The sequence below is a fragment of the Falco peregrinus genome, chromosome 8, assembly GCF_023634155.1.
Source record: "Falco peregrinus isolate bFalPer1 chromosome 8, bFalPer1.pri, whole genome shotgun sequence".
NCBI lineage: Eukaryota > Metazoa > Chordata > Aves > Falconiformes > Falconidae > Falco > Falco peregrinus.
The window spans coordinates 36,705,347-36,720,952 of NC_073728.1; the positions used below are offsets into that span (position 1 = coordinate 36,705,347).

General features: G+C 40.8%; 1 protein-coding gene and 1 long non-coding RNA gene across 2 annotated transcripts in view; one reads left to right on the forward strand and one right to left on the reverse strand.

The window, feature by feature from the left end:
- LOC129784984 (uncharacterized) overlaps window positions 1–15,606 on the forward strand; it is a 160,724-nt gene that overhangs the window by 32,637 nt on the left and 112,481 nt on the right. The window lies entirely within an intron of this gene.
- CXCR4 (C-X-C motif chemokine receptor 4) lies at window positions 11,317–14,867 on the reverse strand. Its single transcript, XM_055811763.1, has 2 exons — window positions 14,711–14,867; window positions 11,317–12,930 (listed from the first exon to the last, which is right to left on the reverse strand). The coding sequence occupies exons 1-2, from the start codon at window positions 14,747–14,749 to the stop codon at window positions 11,869–11,871; spliced, it is 1,101 nt and encodes a 366-aa protein (XP_055667738.1). The 5' UTR covers window positions 14,750–14,867; the 3' UTR covers window positions 11,317–11,868.

The window sequence follows — 15,606 nt, forward strand, 5'->3', positions numbered from 1 at the left end:
GGTTGTACAGACTCCAGGAGCATCAAACCAGGCATCTTCCACAGCAATAAATGAACTTTAATTAATAAAACGGTGTCATTGCCATAGTATCTGAGTATTTAAGGCTTCTCTTTCTATTACCAGACCTTCTGCATCTGCAAGGAGATTCCAGATTACTTTACTAAGAAGAGTAAATGGGAATGCATATTTGGGGAGTAAGCAATTGCATAGGTGGTTTTGAAATTCTGTCTACTGAAATACTTGAGGAAAGGTAATGGAGGTTGGCAGCTAAAAATCCTCCCTGAAGCACACTTTACATAATATACTACAAACTGAAAGGAAAAAAGCTTGAAGCCAAATCAGTCCTATACAAACAAGACTCTTTCTTGTTTAGCTTGTATTATAACTTGCTGTCTTGGTGCTATCTGAAGCAGCATCAATGGGTCTTGCCACCATTTGGGAAACCTGTGTGTATTTCAGTCACACATTGTTCTTGCAGGATTTCCTTAGGCTAAGCTGCAGAAGTGAAAGAGCTCCATTTAAGTGAGTCTGTGAATAACTAGGAAACGAGCATCAAACTAGGCATTATCTGAAGATGTTTGTTAACATGCAGGATGTTCCTTAAGGCCTCTATCTTGAATGAGAAGAGTTTTTATTCAGGATTGCTTTTTTGAAAAAGCAAGAGTTCTTTTGCATGCATGTCACTATGGGCCCTACTCAGGCAAAGAACCCTATTTGATGCTTTTGGCACATGTCTACTTTTCTAGTTTCCTTGGATATACTGCTATATGCAGCCTTATTTGGAATAAGATTTTATACCTTTTCAGTAGTGAGAACGGGTACAGTTTACAACTTTGCATACTTGCTTATAAACTACTCCTTTTCTATTGCAAAGTCATAACTTAATTCATAAATCAAAACTGGATCTTTACTGAGGGATATCTAGATAAAAAAAATATTGTGGAGAAAAGGCTTTGCACATTCACTGGAAGATCAGTTGTGACCCTTCCCTTATCTGGAAAAGATACTACATTTCATTTCATATCTAGCTGAGAAAAAGGAAATACCTTTGTATAGGCAGTAGGCTCTGCTTTCTAGGGTGTTAGGCAAAATGATTTTTTATTGTATAGTGGAAGGACAAGCAGCTGGAGAAGCAAGTTTTAGAAGGGTTCCAACTCAAAAGTAAAGCCATGGAGATAAATTAAATTGGAGTTTTCCTATTAAAATATAAGATTACAATCCAAAGTCTAATCAGTTGGATTTGTGTGTGCATGCCAGTGTGCTTGTGGATATGAATGAAGACAAACGATGTATCTTTCCAGAAGAATTTTCTTACTTGAGGCCTTGCCTACAAAATTTATACCAATGAAACAAAACCTGGTTTAATTTCCTGTAGTACTGACAGTCTCAGAAACAGCTTAAGAGAAGAGACAAAAAATAACCTTTAGATGGTGAAATCCTTAAACAGTGAAAGCCATCCGCTAAAAAGTTAAGAAGGCATAAAGTGTAACCTTGTTAATTCAAAGACAAGAGGGATCCATTCATACAGTCTTGTGTTCTTTGTGTAAGCATTACCCTCATCTCTAGGGAAGCAAAGACTTAGAAGAATATACATGCTATATTCATGTTTATCTAATTAATTTATAGAGAGATCCTAACTCAGCAGACAGTTTTTGTATATCAAAGTCAAAGGTCCTAACATATGTCAGCCTTCTTACACAGATGTTATACATTTGATATCTAATAAATAATTAAACACTGGATTCAGCAAAGCTGCACAGAATATAGATTTGGCCTATTTAATATTTGGAAAGCCACTTATTTTTGACAAAAATAATTTAGATACAACAATTATTTTAATAAAGCAAGGTGAGTTTGTTAATGAGATTCACTTTGAAGGCTATGTCAATTTATGTTCACGCAGTGCAAAATCACACTGGGATATTGAATACATTAACCATTTTGCACTTTGTGTTCACTGACTTGTGAATCTTGAATTATTAGCTTTTTACTTCTGATGGTTTTATCAATTGCCTGTTGTAGATGGAAGATCTTTAAAAAATGTTAGAACAGCATAAGCTATCCAATTACGCAGTCTTCTCAGCTATTTTAAATTGGAAGTGAAGCCATCATGTACTATATATGAAGATAGCTGCAGTTCAAAAACAATAGGAGTGTGGCTGAAGTGTGGCTACGCCAGCATATGTGATCTAATTTCTCATCCCTTCCAAGTCGTAAACAATTAACTGTTTCTTTTCCATAAACCCTGTTGTAATGTAATGGAACAAATACAAAGCATCTGGAAAGAAAAGAATTATAATTGAATTTGTCTTTACAATTAAAGAAAATGGTGGACTTTTCCCTTGATTTAGAGTTATAATAGTAATAATTCATAATCTGATTTGAAAGAGTCTTATGGTTTCATTCATAAAACTAGGAGACATTAGGATTGACATGACCTCTTTGGTATCTGAAGAAATTATAGGCCTACAGCGGGAAGTATACATCACTAAGTCCTGAGCTGACAGCATTTTTTATTTCTACTGACCTTTGTTTGGATTAAGTCCAGGCATCAGAAAATAGTTCAGTTTCAAGCAACTGAGAGTTATTATCATTTTTTGCTGATTCAGAATTAACTAAGTGTACCTCAGTGGCTGATGAGCTCATTAGGATGAACTGACCATTCATTTATGGAGTTTGTGAAAGGAGTAAGGAGGAAAACATGTTGTAGCTTTATTATTTCTGGTGTAAAGCTTGAATTACTGGTGTGTTAATATAATCTACAGCTCTATTTTGTTAATGTGGTAGAGAGTTCTGTAGTGTTCTAGTCTCCACTTACAGCTGGATTTAGAAGACAAATTTACATTTCTACAAATGATACGGACACTTAAATGTAAACATGAACCTGGAAAAGCTTTTGGCGATTTCTAGCAGATCTAAGTACCTAAATATCTACTGCTAATGATGTACAGAACCGTTTCAGACTTGATACTGCCAAATGACAAAGTACGATCTGCCTAATCCGAGCAGAAGTCATAAACAAAGCACTTCTCAGCTTTTCTCAAAGGACAATGCTTACTCCTATAGGTACCTTTTCTAAACGCACCCTTAATCCTATACAAAACATTGAAGAGGAGGAGGAGGAGCCCACTTGCAAAAACGACATCCCTTGTCAAGGGACATCGGTGCAAAAGCTCGGGTTTCCTTGCTGTCTAAGAGAGCACATGCTCTCCTGGGAGGGTGCTTAATCGCCCCGCTTTTGTGTTTGATGGGGTGCTTTTGTCTTGTGAGTCCTTTTGCAAATGTTTAACTTTGCATACATAAATATTCACTGAGTCAGAGACTAATTCTGTAGCCCAGTGGTCGGGACAGTCGGAATGGATAAAGGGACAAGTAATCACAGCTGCTTCTCTGGCTGGGCTGCAGTGATTTCTGAACGATTAATATGGCCAAACAGTACCACTGTCAGCTCTGTCAGTGTAACCTCAGCATTTCAATACCAGGTTCCAGTTCAGGTATTGTATCTTCACTTTCCTTGCAAGGCATGGCTTATAGACGGCATAATGGGCACCCGTTTGGACGGCAACTGAAAGAGTACTTGTGAGTAAAGTATGTGATACTAAGAACAGAGGATTTTAAAAATTATTACCTTTAGAGACAGAAAATATTCTAAAAGATATACAAAAATCTTTGTTCTGATTTTTAATTGTTACTGAAACTGCTGAATGAATGAACAGATTTCAAACACCTGGGTAGCAGAGTGGTTCTTAAATATCACAACGGATCTTGTGTCCTTCATCTGTCACAGTTTTTATTACAGAGTCTACACAGAGTGCTTGATGAAGGGGCAAAGTTTGTTAATACTTCCTCCATATTGTAGGAAGAAGTGAGAGTGAGTAGATTCAAGGATTCGTGGCTCTGTTGACTTTTATTCTCTAGGCTGAAGTATGGTTACTGTTGGATTGGTGTACACTACACTGAATATTCATGCAGTTGCCAGGCTCTCCCCTTCACTGCAGTGTATTAGGAGAGCCAATAGCTCTCCCCTATACAATCTGAGTGTATTTAATTTGGCTTCAACATAACTGGGCTGAGTACCTTTCTTCAGTGGAACTAAGTTTGTATTTGAGGCAGGGATCTAATGTTTTCTTCCTAAGCAGATTTTGTACCAAGAGGCAATTTCTTCTCTCTCTGGCTGATAGGTTAATTTTAAGGAAAGAGTCACAGCATAATACATAAAGGTAATGTTTTTTTTGTTGGTTTTTTTTTAATTGTTGAATAGGAGAAAAGCTGCTCTGCAGTTTTCAAGGATTCTGCTTTTAAAAATCACAGAAACATCCATCATATTCAAAAATCCTGTATACTATATAGATGAATGTAGATTCACAGTGTGTCTTAACAAATGACTACATTAAATCTGATGAGCAATATAGGTGATAATCAAGAACATGATTAATCATGCTATTACAGATCTCTTTAGTTTAAAATACTGCTATTTGAGACCTCTTTCTTGAGCCTTGTTTCAGGGGAAAGTCCTCTGCATGGTCACATAGTCAACAGTTAATCATATTTTGGTTGTGGAGGAAGCAGGGCTTGCTTCCCTTGAAGAGAAACATCTATTCCCTCCATGCCTTTTCAACCTCTTACCCATTACCTGAGAACTGGATTATGTTTGTTTAACAGTTGGCTGTTTGCTTAAGGAAGTTTTGGCAAGATAGCTAAACCAGTCTAACAACATGCTGCTCCCAAAAGACGGGGTCTCACTTCTTTGCTCCCCCCACAGCTCCAAGGTCCATGATTCCACCCTCATGCTTGCAATTGCTGCAGTTTTTGACTTCTTAGTGAGCCAATTCAATTCACTATGCTGACTGAAATCTATTTGGTTTATTTTGTTGGTTCATTTTCTGTGGCTGGTGGGCTTCACAAATACAGTGAGTCAAATTAAGAGCTCATTGCTGCTGAAAGAAAAACTGCAAAAAAACATCTGTGGCACAACTTTTCCTTCTTTGCTGAGCCATGTGCCTGACTGCTTATTTTTTTATCTTGAATGTAGTCAGCCCTCTTTCTGAGCTGACTAACTTCATTAAAATGGTATAAAATAAAATAGAAAAAAATAGATACTATCTATTTAGTCAATTAAGTCTGTTCAAAAGAAAGTGTGACAGATTCAATAAATAACGCACAGCAGGAGACAGGTCCACAGGCCTAAGAATCAGAGTGTATTGAAGATATCAAATGACAGGATTAGAAGAGGAAGCAAGGAAGGGAGGGAGGAAGAGAGGGAAGCTGAAGACCTTCCCAGCAGAGGAAGTTAGACTGCTTCAAATTCCTGTGAAAATCCAGTCTTCAAGAGCTGAACTGCTTGCCATGGAGTCACATGAGGAGCAGAGGTTGAGGGTTGTGCATAGTTAAGATTAAAGGAGAGGAGGAAGGGGCCTGTGTGGTGTGAGACTATGCTTTTTGGTCCTGCCAATTAGTATACCAGCTCAGTTGCCTTGCCTTAGTGCAATATCAGTGCCCAGTGCCATGCAGGATAGTGCTGTTAAAGAATCACCACAACAGGGTTGGGGAGAAAGAGAGCAAGCAAAGGGAGCGGGAGCATGACCTAAAAGGCCATGAAAAGGAAATACTAAGGGGTAAAGGAGGGCAGGGACTCATTAAATCTACTTCACTGTCAAGTTAAATCTAACATGAAACCATGCCCTTGTGCAATAATCCCTTCTAACCTTTTATTTGTGTTAGAGGCTCTAGCTTCTCTTACCAATGCATTCCTGTACTGAGTTCCAACAGTGCACTTAGCACTTGTATAAGAGATATAGATCCTCTCCCAAAGAGCAGGAATAATAGATTTCAGACTTGCAATGAACCTCATATTGACAAGACACATCTATTGCTGTCACATTAAGACATGTCTATAAAACCCCAGAATTATTCTCTTACTTTTCACAGATATTAGAGATGGAGTTGATCTGTGGAAACGGAGGTCCCAGTTTAATCTTTTGCTATCAAGCCTACCAACATTTCTTTCTTTGGTGAACTTAGGTAGATGGACTTGGCAGAATGAATGTTTTTAAAGAAATCTTAAATATTAGATATTTTATCCAAGGAAAACAAAGCAAATATTAGCCCAAGAGGGGGCAAGATTGAAAAGGAATAACCATAAGAAAGGTGACAAATGGGATGTCCAATAAAAGGTTGAGTAGTTGTGAAAGGATGGTTAAGGATAGATGTTCTATTTGAGCTTTTCAGTTTTATTTTGTATTACATCTGTTGAGGAGTGTCATGCTCACCTTTGGCAAGGTGATACATTAGGTGTATTACCAGTGATAATTATTGCTGTACAGTCTTAATGTCTCACAGAGTACATCAGTAATGAAAGCAAATTTATGGACAGCCCATGTTCTTGTAGCTGTGTTGGCATCCGTGATGACACTGACACACAGGTAAGGGGCCCCCTCAGCTTTTCTTATCCAGACCTCTCTTTGGGAGATCTGCTGGATTTCTGAGTGCTGAATAGGAGATAGCGGGAAAAGTAAACAAATGTGTGCTGTCATTGCACTTCAAGAAACTTTCAAGAAAACCAACATCTGAGTTTAAATTTTTCATTCATTATAAAAGTAATTTATCTTTTGGCTAAAGAAAAGCAGATGTTAGAAGACAAATGTTCATGAGAAGACATAGAAACTTGTGAAGGATGTATTTTTTGTTTGAATAGTCTCTCTTTACTTTTTCTTTTCCATGATACTGTGTGTAGTCTTAACAGAGCCACTAAAAATTCTATAAAGGTATATTTTTAAAGGAAAAGTCAAGTAGAACAGAAGCTGTGAGAAAATGATAGTAGAAACAAAAGGCAGCATCAACAGCAAAAAAATCCAAATCAAATCAAAACAGAAACCAAGGAACTCTTCACAATGTAACCCTTCAGAAAATCTCTCATAATTTCTACTTATTAGGACATGTTTGTGTGGTGAGAATCTGCTCCTGGTGTGAATTTAATAAATTAATAAAAAGAAAAGTAAAGATAAGGATATTTAAAATGTTGACCTATTTCTTTCAAACGTTGTGCCACTGAAGACAAATTACTATCGGACTGTTGATAGCTGGGTATGCAAAGCTTGCATGCCTTCAGTAAGAGAAAATGATTTTGCTGAAAATATATTTGTTACATTCAGCAGAACAATTCCACCTGCTCCATACTGAGAGATTTAATTTCTTGTAGATCTCTGTAGCTGAAATCAGAGGAACGTGTAATCTTAATTTGTAATTGATTTGGCCTATAAGGTTATACACTTTAGGAAGCGTAATTCTTTAGGTACCCTGCTGTCTTTGAATTCAGTGGGAGTTTGTCACTGAAGCCAACTGTCCTTTAAAGAAAATAGTAATTTTAATCAATACCTGCTACATCCATAATGAATCCTGCCACCTCTGAAGTCTGTAGTAGCTGTGCCTGGATCACTTGTATCAACAACTGAAAATGGTGCTTATAATCTGCATTGTTATATATATGCAGATATGTTTATGTTAAAAAAATATATACATAAACACCAAGTATGCTTATAATCAACTGCTATTAAAATATGTTTCTAAAAACAATAAGCATAGCATTGTTTTATTGTATGTCCTGTTAGAACAAGAATGGTGGGAAGATGGTAACAGACTTGATGTTAAAACAAATGATCGTTAAACTTCATCCTGTTAAAGATTTTCAGAGAAAATTAAGAGTGACAGAAAATGTGTTGCCTAAAGAGAAAAAATTTAAAGAGATGTGTGCCTTCTTTACAAGAGATTATCCCAGTGCTCATGTAATTTCAATTGACACATGATTTATGGCTGTGGAAAAGGAGTCTGTATAGCTCTTTCAAAACATAAAGTGAGGGAGTGGCATCCTTTGAGAAAAAACTCTGATGCCCTATCTGCTTAAGTGTTTCCTAAATTTCAGCACTATGAGAGTATGAGAATACTCCATTGTTAGGGGATTTTGGAGGCATGCCTGGATCAAGGAAGTACTTCCTCGTCATGCTGTTTCCTTTCCCAAACAATGTAAAAAATGGCCTTTTCAACCAAACATCTAGAGGTGGTCGCTTTGTACATTGTCCAACTAGAGCTCAACCATCATAAGATAAACCATTCACTTGTATGAATGGCTCCATGTTATTACTGCTACTTCCTTTTTATTTTCATGGTGATTTTGTTTTGATTTATGTATGTGCACAGAAGTTGAACCCCCTGTATAATGATTGTGTCATAAGACTAGCTAAGAAAAACTAAGAAACTCCACCTTCCTCACTGCCCTCTATAGCCTGCATACATTAGCTCTGACACTCTCACTACCACCACTCATCCTTTCACATGCTCCTGTAATTGTGGACTCTGTACAATCTGATTAGACAGAGTAAAAATATACCATACAAATAATGGATTATAGTGTAATTTTATCCCATTGCTCTAAGTATTATAACTTTACTTCCAAACAGCATTTCAGAGGAAGCAAAAGTAAGCTCATGTACATGTTCTGTTCTTGGTTTAGCCTTGCACGATCCAAAGGATTTCCAACTAATCTTAAGCACTCAAAATGTGCATTATAGTATTAGGTGAATATCCGTGTTTTAGACCAGCATTGCAGTTAGCACATTGTAACAACCTTGGCAAAATACTTCGTGCCTGAATTCTGTGGAAAGAATCTTTGTAAATCCATTATAAATCTTTTAAATTACCATGTAACATTTTAAACTGGTTTGTAACCAATAGTCACCCGTACTCCCATTTGTTTTCTATTCTGTATCTTGAGTTGCATATTTAAAATTACTTGGGCACAGCTATTATTTTATGATATCAAGGAAATACTGAGACTATGTATTGTGTACTTCTTGAAGAATGCCATTATGATGTCTGTATACTAGAGAGGACTAATTTGGAAAAAGACTTGGAAAGTCTCTTTGAAAACTTTGAAAAGTTCTTGATGTATGAGGACTTGTCCAATGTATGAATTACAAAATTAGATCTATCGACCTTTGTCACTAAACTTACACTTTGAGAAATGCATTTACTGGGACTACTTTTGATTCACAAAGATGTAAAAAGTCACAGCCTCAACAAAAATCAGCTTAAAGGTGATTTTGTTCTAAAAGGGAATAAATTCATATACTTTACCAATGTGGTCTATTTGGAATAGCTCAGTGGCTTTGAGAGAAATTTGCCTGGTTTGCTCTGACTTACTCAGGGGTGAAAGGACAGAACTGGATTCATAATTTCTTGCTGTGTTTCCTCATGACAGCTTCATTCAACTTGCAAATATTTGCTCTGTAAACAGTACAAATATGTTATATTCATATTTATAGATATATAAAGTTATTTAAAAATAAATACATATGGCTTTTCACTCGCTTTCCTTGCTGGAGCAAAACCCTAATGATCTTGCAACTCCTTTTCAGGATGTTCTTCTGTCCATAGTTTCACTAATTCTACTGAAAACAATGGCAGTTTTATAAAACTAATGTAGCTCTCATCCCTCTGGGGTATGGGTTATGTTTTAATGTTGCTAATTTATTTTCTACACAAATGCTTTCTGTTGTTTGTTTAGTGTCCTTTTAGTGGTCTTTGGCAGTAACATGGACTGCTGAGTTTATTCTCTCTTGCACCCTTTCCTATTAGCTCACTGCTTGAGGTAACAGTTGGCTGACTGAAGTATAATGGGAATAATCTAAGTTAATGCTAGAGGGCTCTAAACATTTCCTCAACAAATAAGCAGCAGTGTGTTGATAGCCAATAAATATTTTATAAGTGCAATTAAATCAGTGATTGATTGGGCTGGGGTGAAAACCAGAATCATTTAGAACAAGTTCTTCACAGGGAAACCCTCACTAAATTAAGAAAACACAAACAACAAAAGGGAACCGTCTAAGAAGTTCTGCTCCTATACCAAGTTCTCATTTTTCAACTCTGTTAACGAGGAACAACTTGATGAAAGTGAGACCTTATGTTTCTGAGAATGCATCTTTTCTGTTGTTAATTTGTTGAGTGAAGACATACATATTAAGAGTTAACAGATCTAAAAGTTAAGTTGCTAAAAGAGGGGACCTGCTTCCTCTCCCTTTTATCTTACTTTTCTCTCCCTGTCCCCGGCTCCAGAGTACAGGGTCTTGCACTTTTGTAGTGCTTTTTGGATTCCTCATTGAGGTCATTCAATTCACTAAATTGCTGGAAAATTCATTTTTTTTCCCTGCTAGGTTAGTTTTGTGCTGGTTCAGCAAACTGAATCAGCTCAACAGAATCAGATGACTACTACCATCGTTGCAAGAGAAAAAAGTGTTCACGATGCAGCCAAGGTTGCAGCCTCCTGAAGGGAGAGGAGGGAAACTGAAAACAGAAAGGTCTTGTATTTATGAAAATATCAAAAATAAAACATGCAATTCAGTTTATCATTTAGGATAGTGATACATACTCCACAAAAATCACTAGTGCTGTACTTGTGAAAACACACTTTCTGGGCCATATTGCAATATCCATGTTGCTTATTTCAGTTCTGTGTGACTAGTATTGTTTATTTTTTTTGGTTCTTTGAATTCTAAACTGTTGATTTGATTATTTATATATCAGTAACAATTGTGTTTGTTTTTTTAATGTAGGAATATACAAATATTCTCAATGGCTCTCTTCTCTTGGGTATTCATTACTTTTGAATGCACTCTAGTAACATGAAGATATGACTAACTTAAGACAATTAAGATTACATTATCTCAAGAAAATCAGAAGGTACACAGCATAGGGAAAGCTCCATAGAGAAAAAAAAAAAATCTGTCTTCCACAGAAGATACTTCAATAACTTGATTTCTAGTCCAAATGCAATTTCAAATAGCAAAATGGCTTTGATCCCACTACTTTTGATTACTACTAACATGTGAAACTAAATTTAGAAGAACAGCAAAAGGCAGAAGAAATGTAGGATTGAGTTTATATATGCATAGCATAGAGGTTAATCACATGCAGTAATCTTAGTTTGACTCCCAAAAGGCTATAAACTTTAGCAAGTGCTTAAATAGACCGTTTTTCACATGTAGGTATTTTGCCCTCAAAAAGTTCTTTGTTTAGAGTGATAGTGTAAGTCATTCTAAAGATAATGTTAATTGGAGTAAATGTATTCTGGTGAAAAAAAAAAAGCAACCCAAAAACCACTTGGAACTCACAGGTGTCAACTGAATAATCAATATGTACTGAAACTCATTTTCCTGCTTTTCATACAAGAGCTATGCAATTTTCAAAGGAACAATTGTGCATTGAGAATTGTAAATAAAAGTGTTGGGAAAAACATTTAACCAGGAATAAAAATACCACTCAAAATAACTTTTTGTCATAAACTTTTATTTACCTTGAACAGAAAACTTTGCAAACCATCAGTTACTGAGAATGGGGGGAAAAAACCCTAGCATGTAACAGAGGAGGTTTTGGTTATAAGTGCCATTTCTACAGCAGAGTTAAGCTATTGTAAACCAAACATCTCGTAGTAAGGTAAAAATCTCCTGCCAAAATTTTAAAAATTTAAACAGCAACACTGAAAACATTTACATATAAACAACAGAGAAATACTTTCTAAACTTTTAGCAGTCACTTTGCTACAACCCAGAAGTGTTTAGTTCACATACCTATACATACAGACAAGCACTAAAACTTTTGTGAACTAGCCACTTGTCCACAGGACCTGCCTAGACAGTTTGTCATCAATATGAAAGTTTTTTTTATATATAAATAAGTCAATTAAACCTCACAGAGACTAGAAGAAACAATATAAAATTCCCACTGTAAATAAATCTGTACATTATCGTCAGTCTTGCTTTTTCGAAGTCTTGCGCAACTTTAAAGTGTCTATTTATAAAATGATGGCAAGGAGCAGTGTTAGCTGGAATGGAAACTTGAAGACTCGGACTCTGTAGAAACAGAAGAATGTCCCCCACGTTTGCTTTTTGAAAGAATCTTGAGGCTTGATCCTCTGCTAACTGAGGTCAAGGCATTTTGTGCTGATGTTTTGAATTTGGCACCCAGGAAGGCATACAGAATTGGATTCAGACAACAGTGGAAGAATGCCAGGGCTTCGGTAATGGAGATCCATTTATGCACTATCGTCTCCAAGCTACAACGATGTCTGATGACTCCCAGCAAGATGAATGTGTCGATGCTAATGCCGATATAGTATGGCAGCCAGCAGGCAAAGAAGGCAAGGATGAGGATAACTGTTGTCTTCAAGGCTTTGCGCTTCTGGTGGCCTTTTGAATGTGACAGCTTAGATATTATAATACAGTAGCAAGTCAGGATTATTAGACCAGGCAAGACAAGTCCTACCAAGATATGCTGAAATCTGAAAGAAATCAGCCAGTTTTCGTGAGGGTACATGCGATCACATAGATACTTTCCTTCTACTTCACTAGTACTGGCAAAAATTATATCAGGCACTGTCAAAAGCACAGCTGGTAGCCATACACCTACATACACCACCTTCTCAGCCAACAGCTTTCGTGGTCGCTGGCTGTTGGTAGCGTGGACTATTGCCAGATAACGATCTAAACTTATAAAGGCCAGAATCAAGACACTGCTATAGAGGTTGACTGTGTAAATGACATGAACTGCCTTACACAGAACATTCCCAAAGTACCAGCTTATGGCCGCGTCCACAGACCAGAATGGCAAGGTGATGACAAAAAGAAGGTCAGCCACAGAGAGATGCAGCCTGTATTTATCAGTCATGCTTCTTTGCTTCTTCTGGTAGCCCATAACAACAATAACCAATCCATTGCCGATTATTCCTGTTAGGAAGATGATGGAGTAGATTGTTGGCAGGAAGATCCGGTTGAAATCAGCGTTCTCATGCTGGAAGCATGGCTCTCCATAGTCTCCATAGTCACCTGAACCAATCTCATCCGTGCCGTTATCAGAAAATTCAATGATTAACCCAGAGGACAGCTGAAAAAAATAGAAGAAAATTAGATATTAGCTCCTCTGCAAAAGCTTACTCTGTATGTAAGAGTACGTTAACACACGGTATGTCAGTATGCTAAGAGTTGCCCGAACAGTCTCCATCATCATAAACAAGCAAACTTTTTGAAAACCAGATGGAAAAATACAAATTTAAAATATATATGTATATATATTAAAAAATATACAGAAAATAGGAACAAGTTCAAAAAACTTTCTTTGTTTTTTCTCCAAGGACTAAGATCTTCTAACTAAGGACATGGGATGAAAGGGAAAAGAAAGATAATGGCAACTCCCAGAAATATCACTGGTTCTGGACACTTCAGTGCTCTAACCAAATACACACTACAAATGGAAGAGCCCAGAAGTGCCAGATGCAAGAGGTCAGTCCACACAGAATTATTACCTGTGACATTTACAACAGAGAGCTATAAAAAAAATTACTCGAAATGCTGCTGCCCCAAAGTCCCTTCTCATTAAGGGGATGGGGTCAAGGAGAAATAGAGAAGGTACCCTTGGCTGATGTAATAAAGGATAAATAATAGCAAGAATTCCCTGCTGAGGAGGGATTGACAGCTCCACGCACAGAGACAAGAAAAAAAACCCCCAAAGCCCATAAAGAAGAGAAAGCGAGAGGTGACCTTAAGCAGGGGAATCAAGCCCCGTGGAGGGTCATCGCAACAAACCACGTTCCCCTCCCTTTGTCCCCCCCACCCGGCGGCGGCGGGGCAGGGGTGAGCTGGTGCTGCTGCCAGCCCGCTGCACCCAGCACGGTGGTGGAAAAAGGAAGCGAAATTCTGGTGAGGGCACGAAAGCGCATCAGGAAACCACCAACGGTTTTGGCCAGCGCGCTGAAAAGCAACGCAGGCGGGCAAGTGCCACCTGGCTATGCACAATTCCTCAGGTTTTCAGATTTTTCCGTTTGTGCCGTGCATGCCAGGCCCCCCCCGGCGCCGCGCAGGATGCGCCCTGCGAGTCCCGCAGCACTTCACACGGGGATGCACCAGCTCCCCGCTCCAGTCGGGACCTGCCAGAGCTCTCCCTCTTGGTCCGAACCGCTCTCAAAGCCCCGGGGCAGGAGAACGGCCTCCGGCAGCTGGGGCCACCGCCGCGCTTCGGCCGAGGGGGGCGGCTGGGCCCCCACGCTCCGGCACACCGCGCTCGGGGCGGGCACCGGGGCAGGGGGATGCCGCTCCCGGGGCGGGCACTGGGGTAGGGGGATGCCGCTCCCGGGGCTCAGCTCTCTCCAAACTTCCTCGCATGTGTGGCCCCCCGCCACTCCCGTGGCTCTAACTGCTCTACCGGCGTTTGCCAGCCCACAAAGGCGCCACATGTCACTGCAACTGACGGCCAAGCCCGAAGCAAGAAGCGGGACTCCAGCGGTGGCCGTGGCTGCAGCGAGGTCCCGAGCGCTGCAGCCCGACGCAGCAGCGGCAGGAGGCCAGGGACGACCCCTGCCCCCTGGCGCCCCGCAGACCCTCGCAGTTCCGCGGGCGGGGAAGCAGGACGGCGCCCGGGCTCCGCACCCCCGCCTCGGCCCCGCTCCGGGGCGACCCCCGCCCGCCGACTCCGCCGGGGGCACCTTTGTTTGCAAACAGCACGCACATGGGCGAACGCGGCGGGGAGCCAGGGCTACCGGCGGGGAGCCAGGGCTACCGGCGGGGAGCCAGGGCTACCGGCCCGCCGCAGCGGCGTCGAGCAGCCAGCGCCGGCCCGTGCCGCGGGGACAGCCGCAGCAGCGCCGGCCGGCCCTGCCCCCGGCACTTACATCCAGGCTGTCGAGGCTGTTGTCCATGCTCTGAGCCATCTAACGGGTCCGAGCTCTGGAGGTGGTGGTGCTGCTGCCGCCGCGCCGCTCCCAGCGCCACCACTCGCCGCCGCACCGAACACACGCCCCGACGCTTCTGGCGGGACGCGGCTCTTATAAGTTCCCCGCTGCCCCCCGCCCCCGGGGCAGCCCGCCCTGGCTCCTCCCCGGCGGGTGGCACCGCGCCCCGGGCCGCCGCGCTTTGTCTGCGGCCGCGGGGCACCGCGCCGCCCTTGCCCCGGGGGCCCGCGGGGGCGGTGCTGCTCGCCGGGGCAGTTGCCCCCCCCCCCTCCCCCCGGGTGATGTTCGCACAAGCGCGCCTTTGAATTTCCCCTCCAGAAAATTCTTTGAAGTGTCTGGCGCGGCCCCGTGTTGCCCTGGGTGCCACGGGCAGAGGTCACCACTCCAGGGATGGAGAGGCGAGGTCCCGCACACCCTTCAAAATACGATCACCTCGGTCCTCGGGGTGTCTCTCATCCCTGCTGAGCAGAGGGTGTCCAGGGAGAGATGTGGGAAGCGAAGCCACGGCCCGCACTGAGGGGTGAGGGGTGCTGCAGACCATCGAGGGACTGCCATGTGCGCAGGCTGCCCACTCCCCTCCGGCCTCTGGTCTGGGGTGAGAAGTCTGAGGAGAAGCTGTAGCTGCTTTTAGCGTGTCTGAGATACAGGGATGGTTCATTGTTCCAAAAAGCTTTGGAACATTGCAAGAAATGCATTAAGGAAAGAATAGAAATCAGGAAGAAAAGAAAATCTTGTCAAAATATCGGTGCCGCCAACTTGATTTAAAACCATGGATTTCCATGCTCACTGTCTTGCCATCTAAAAATAGCAAATGGTGAGCTCTGTATTTGCCTACT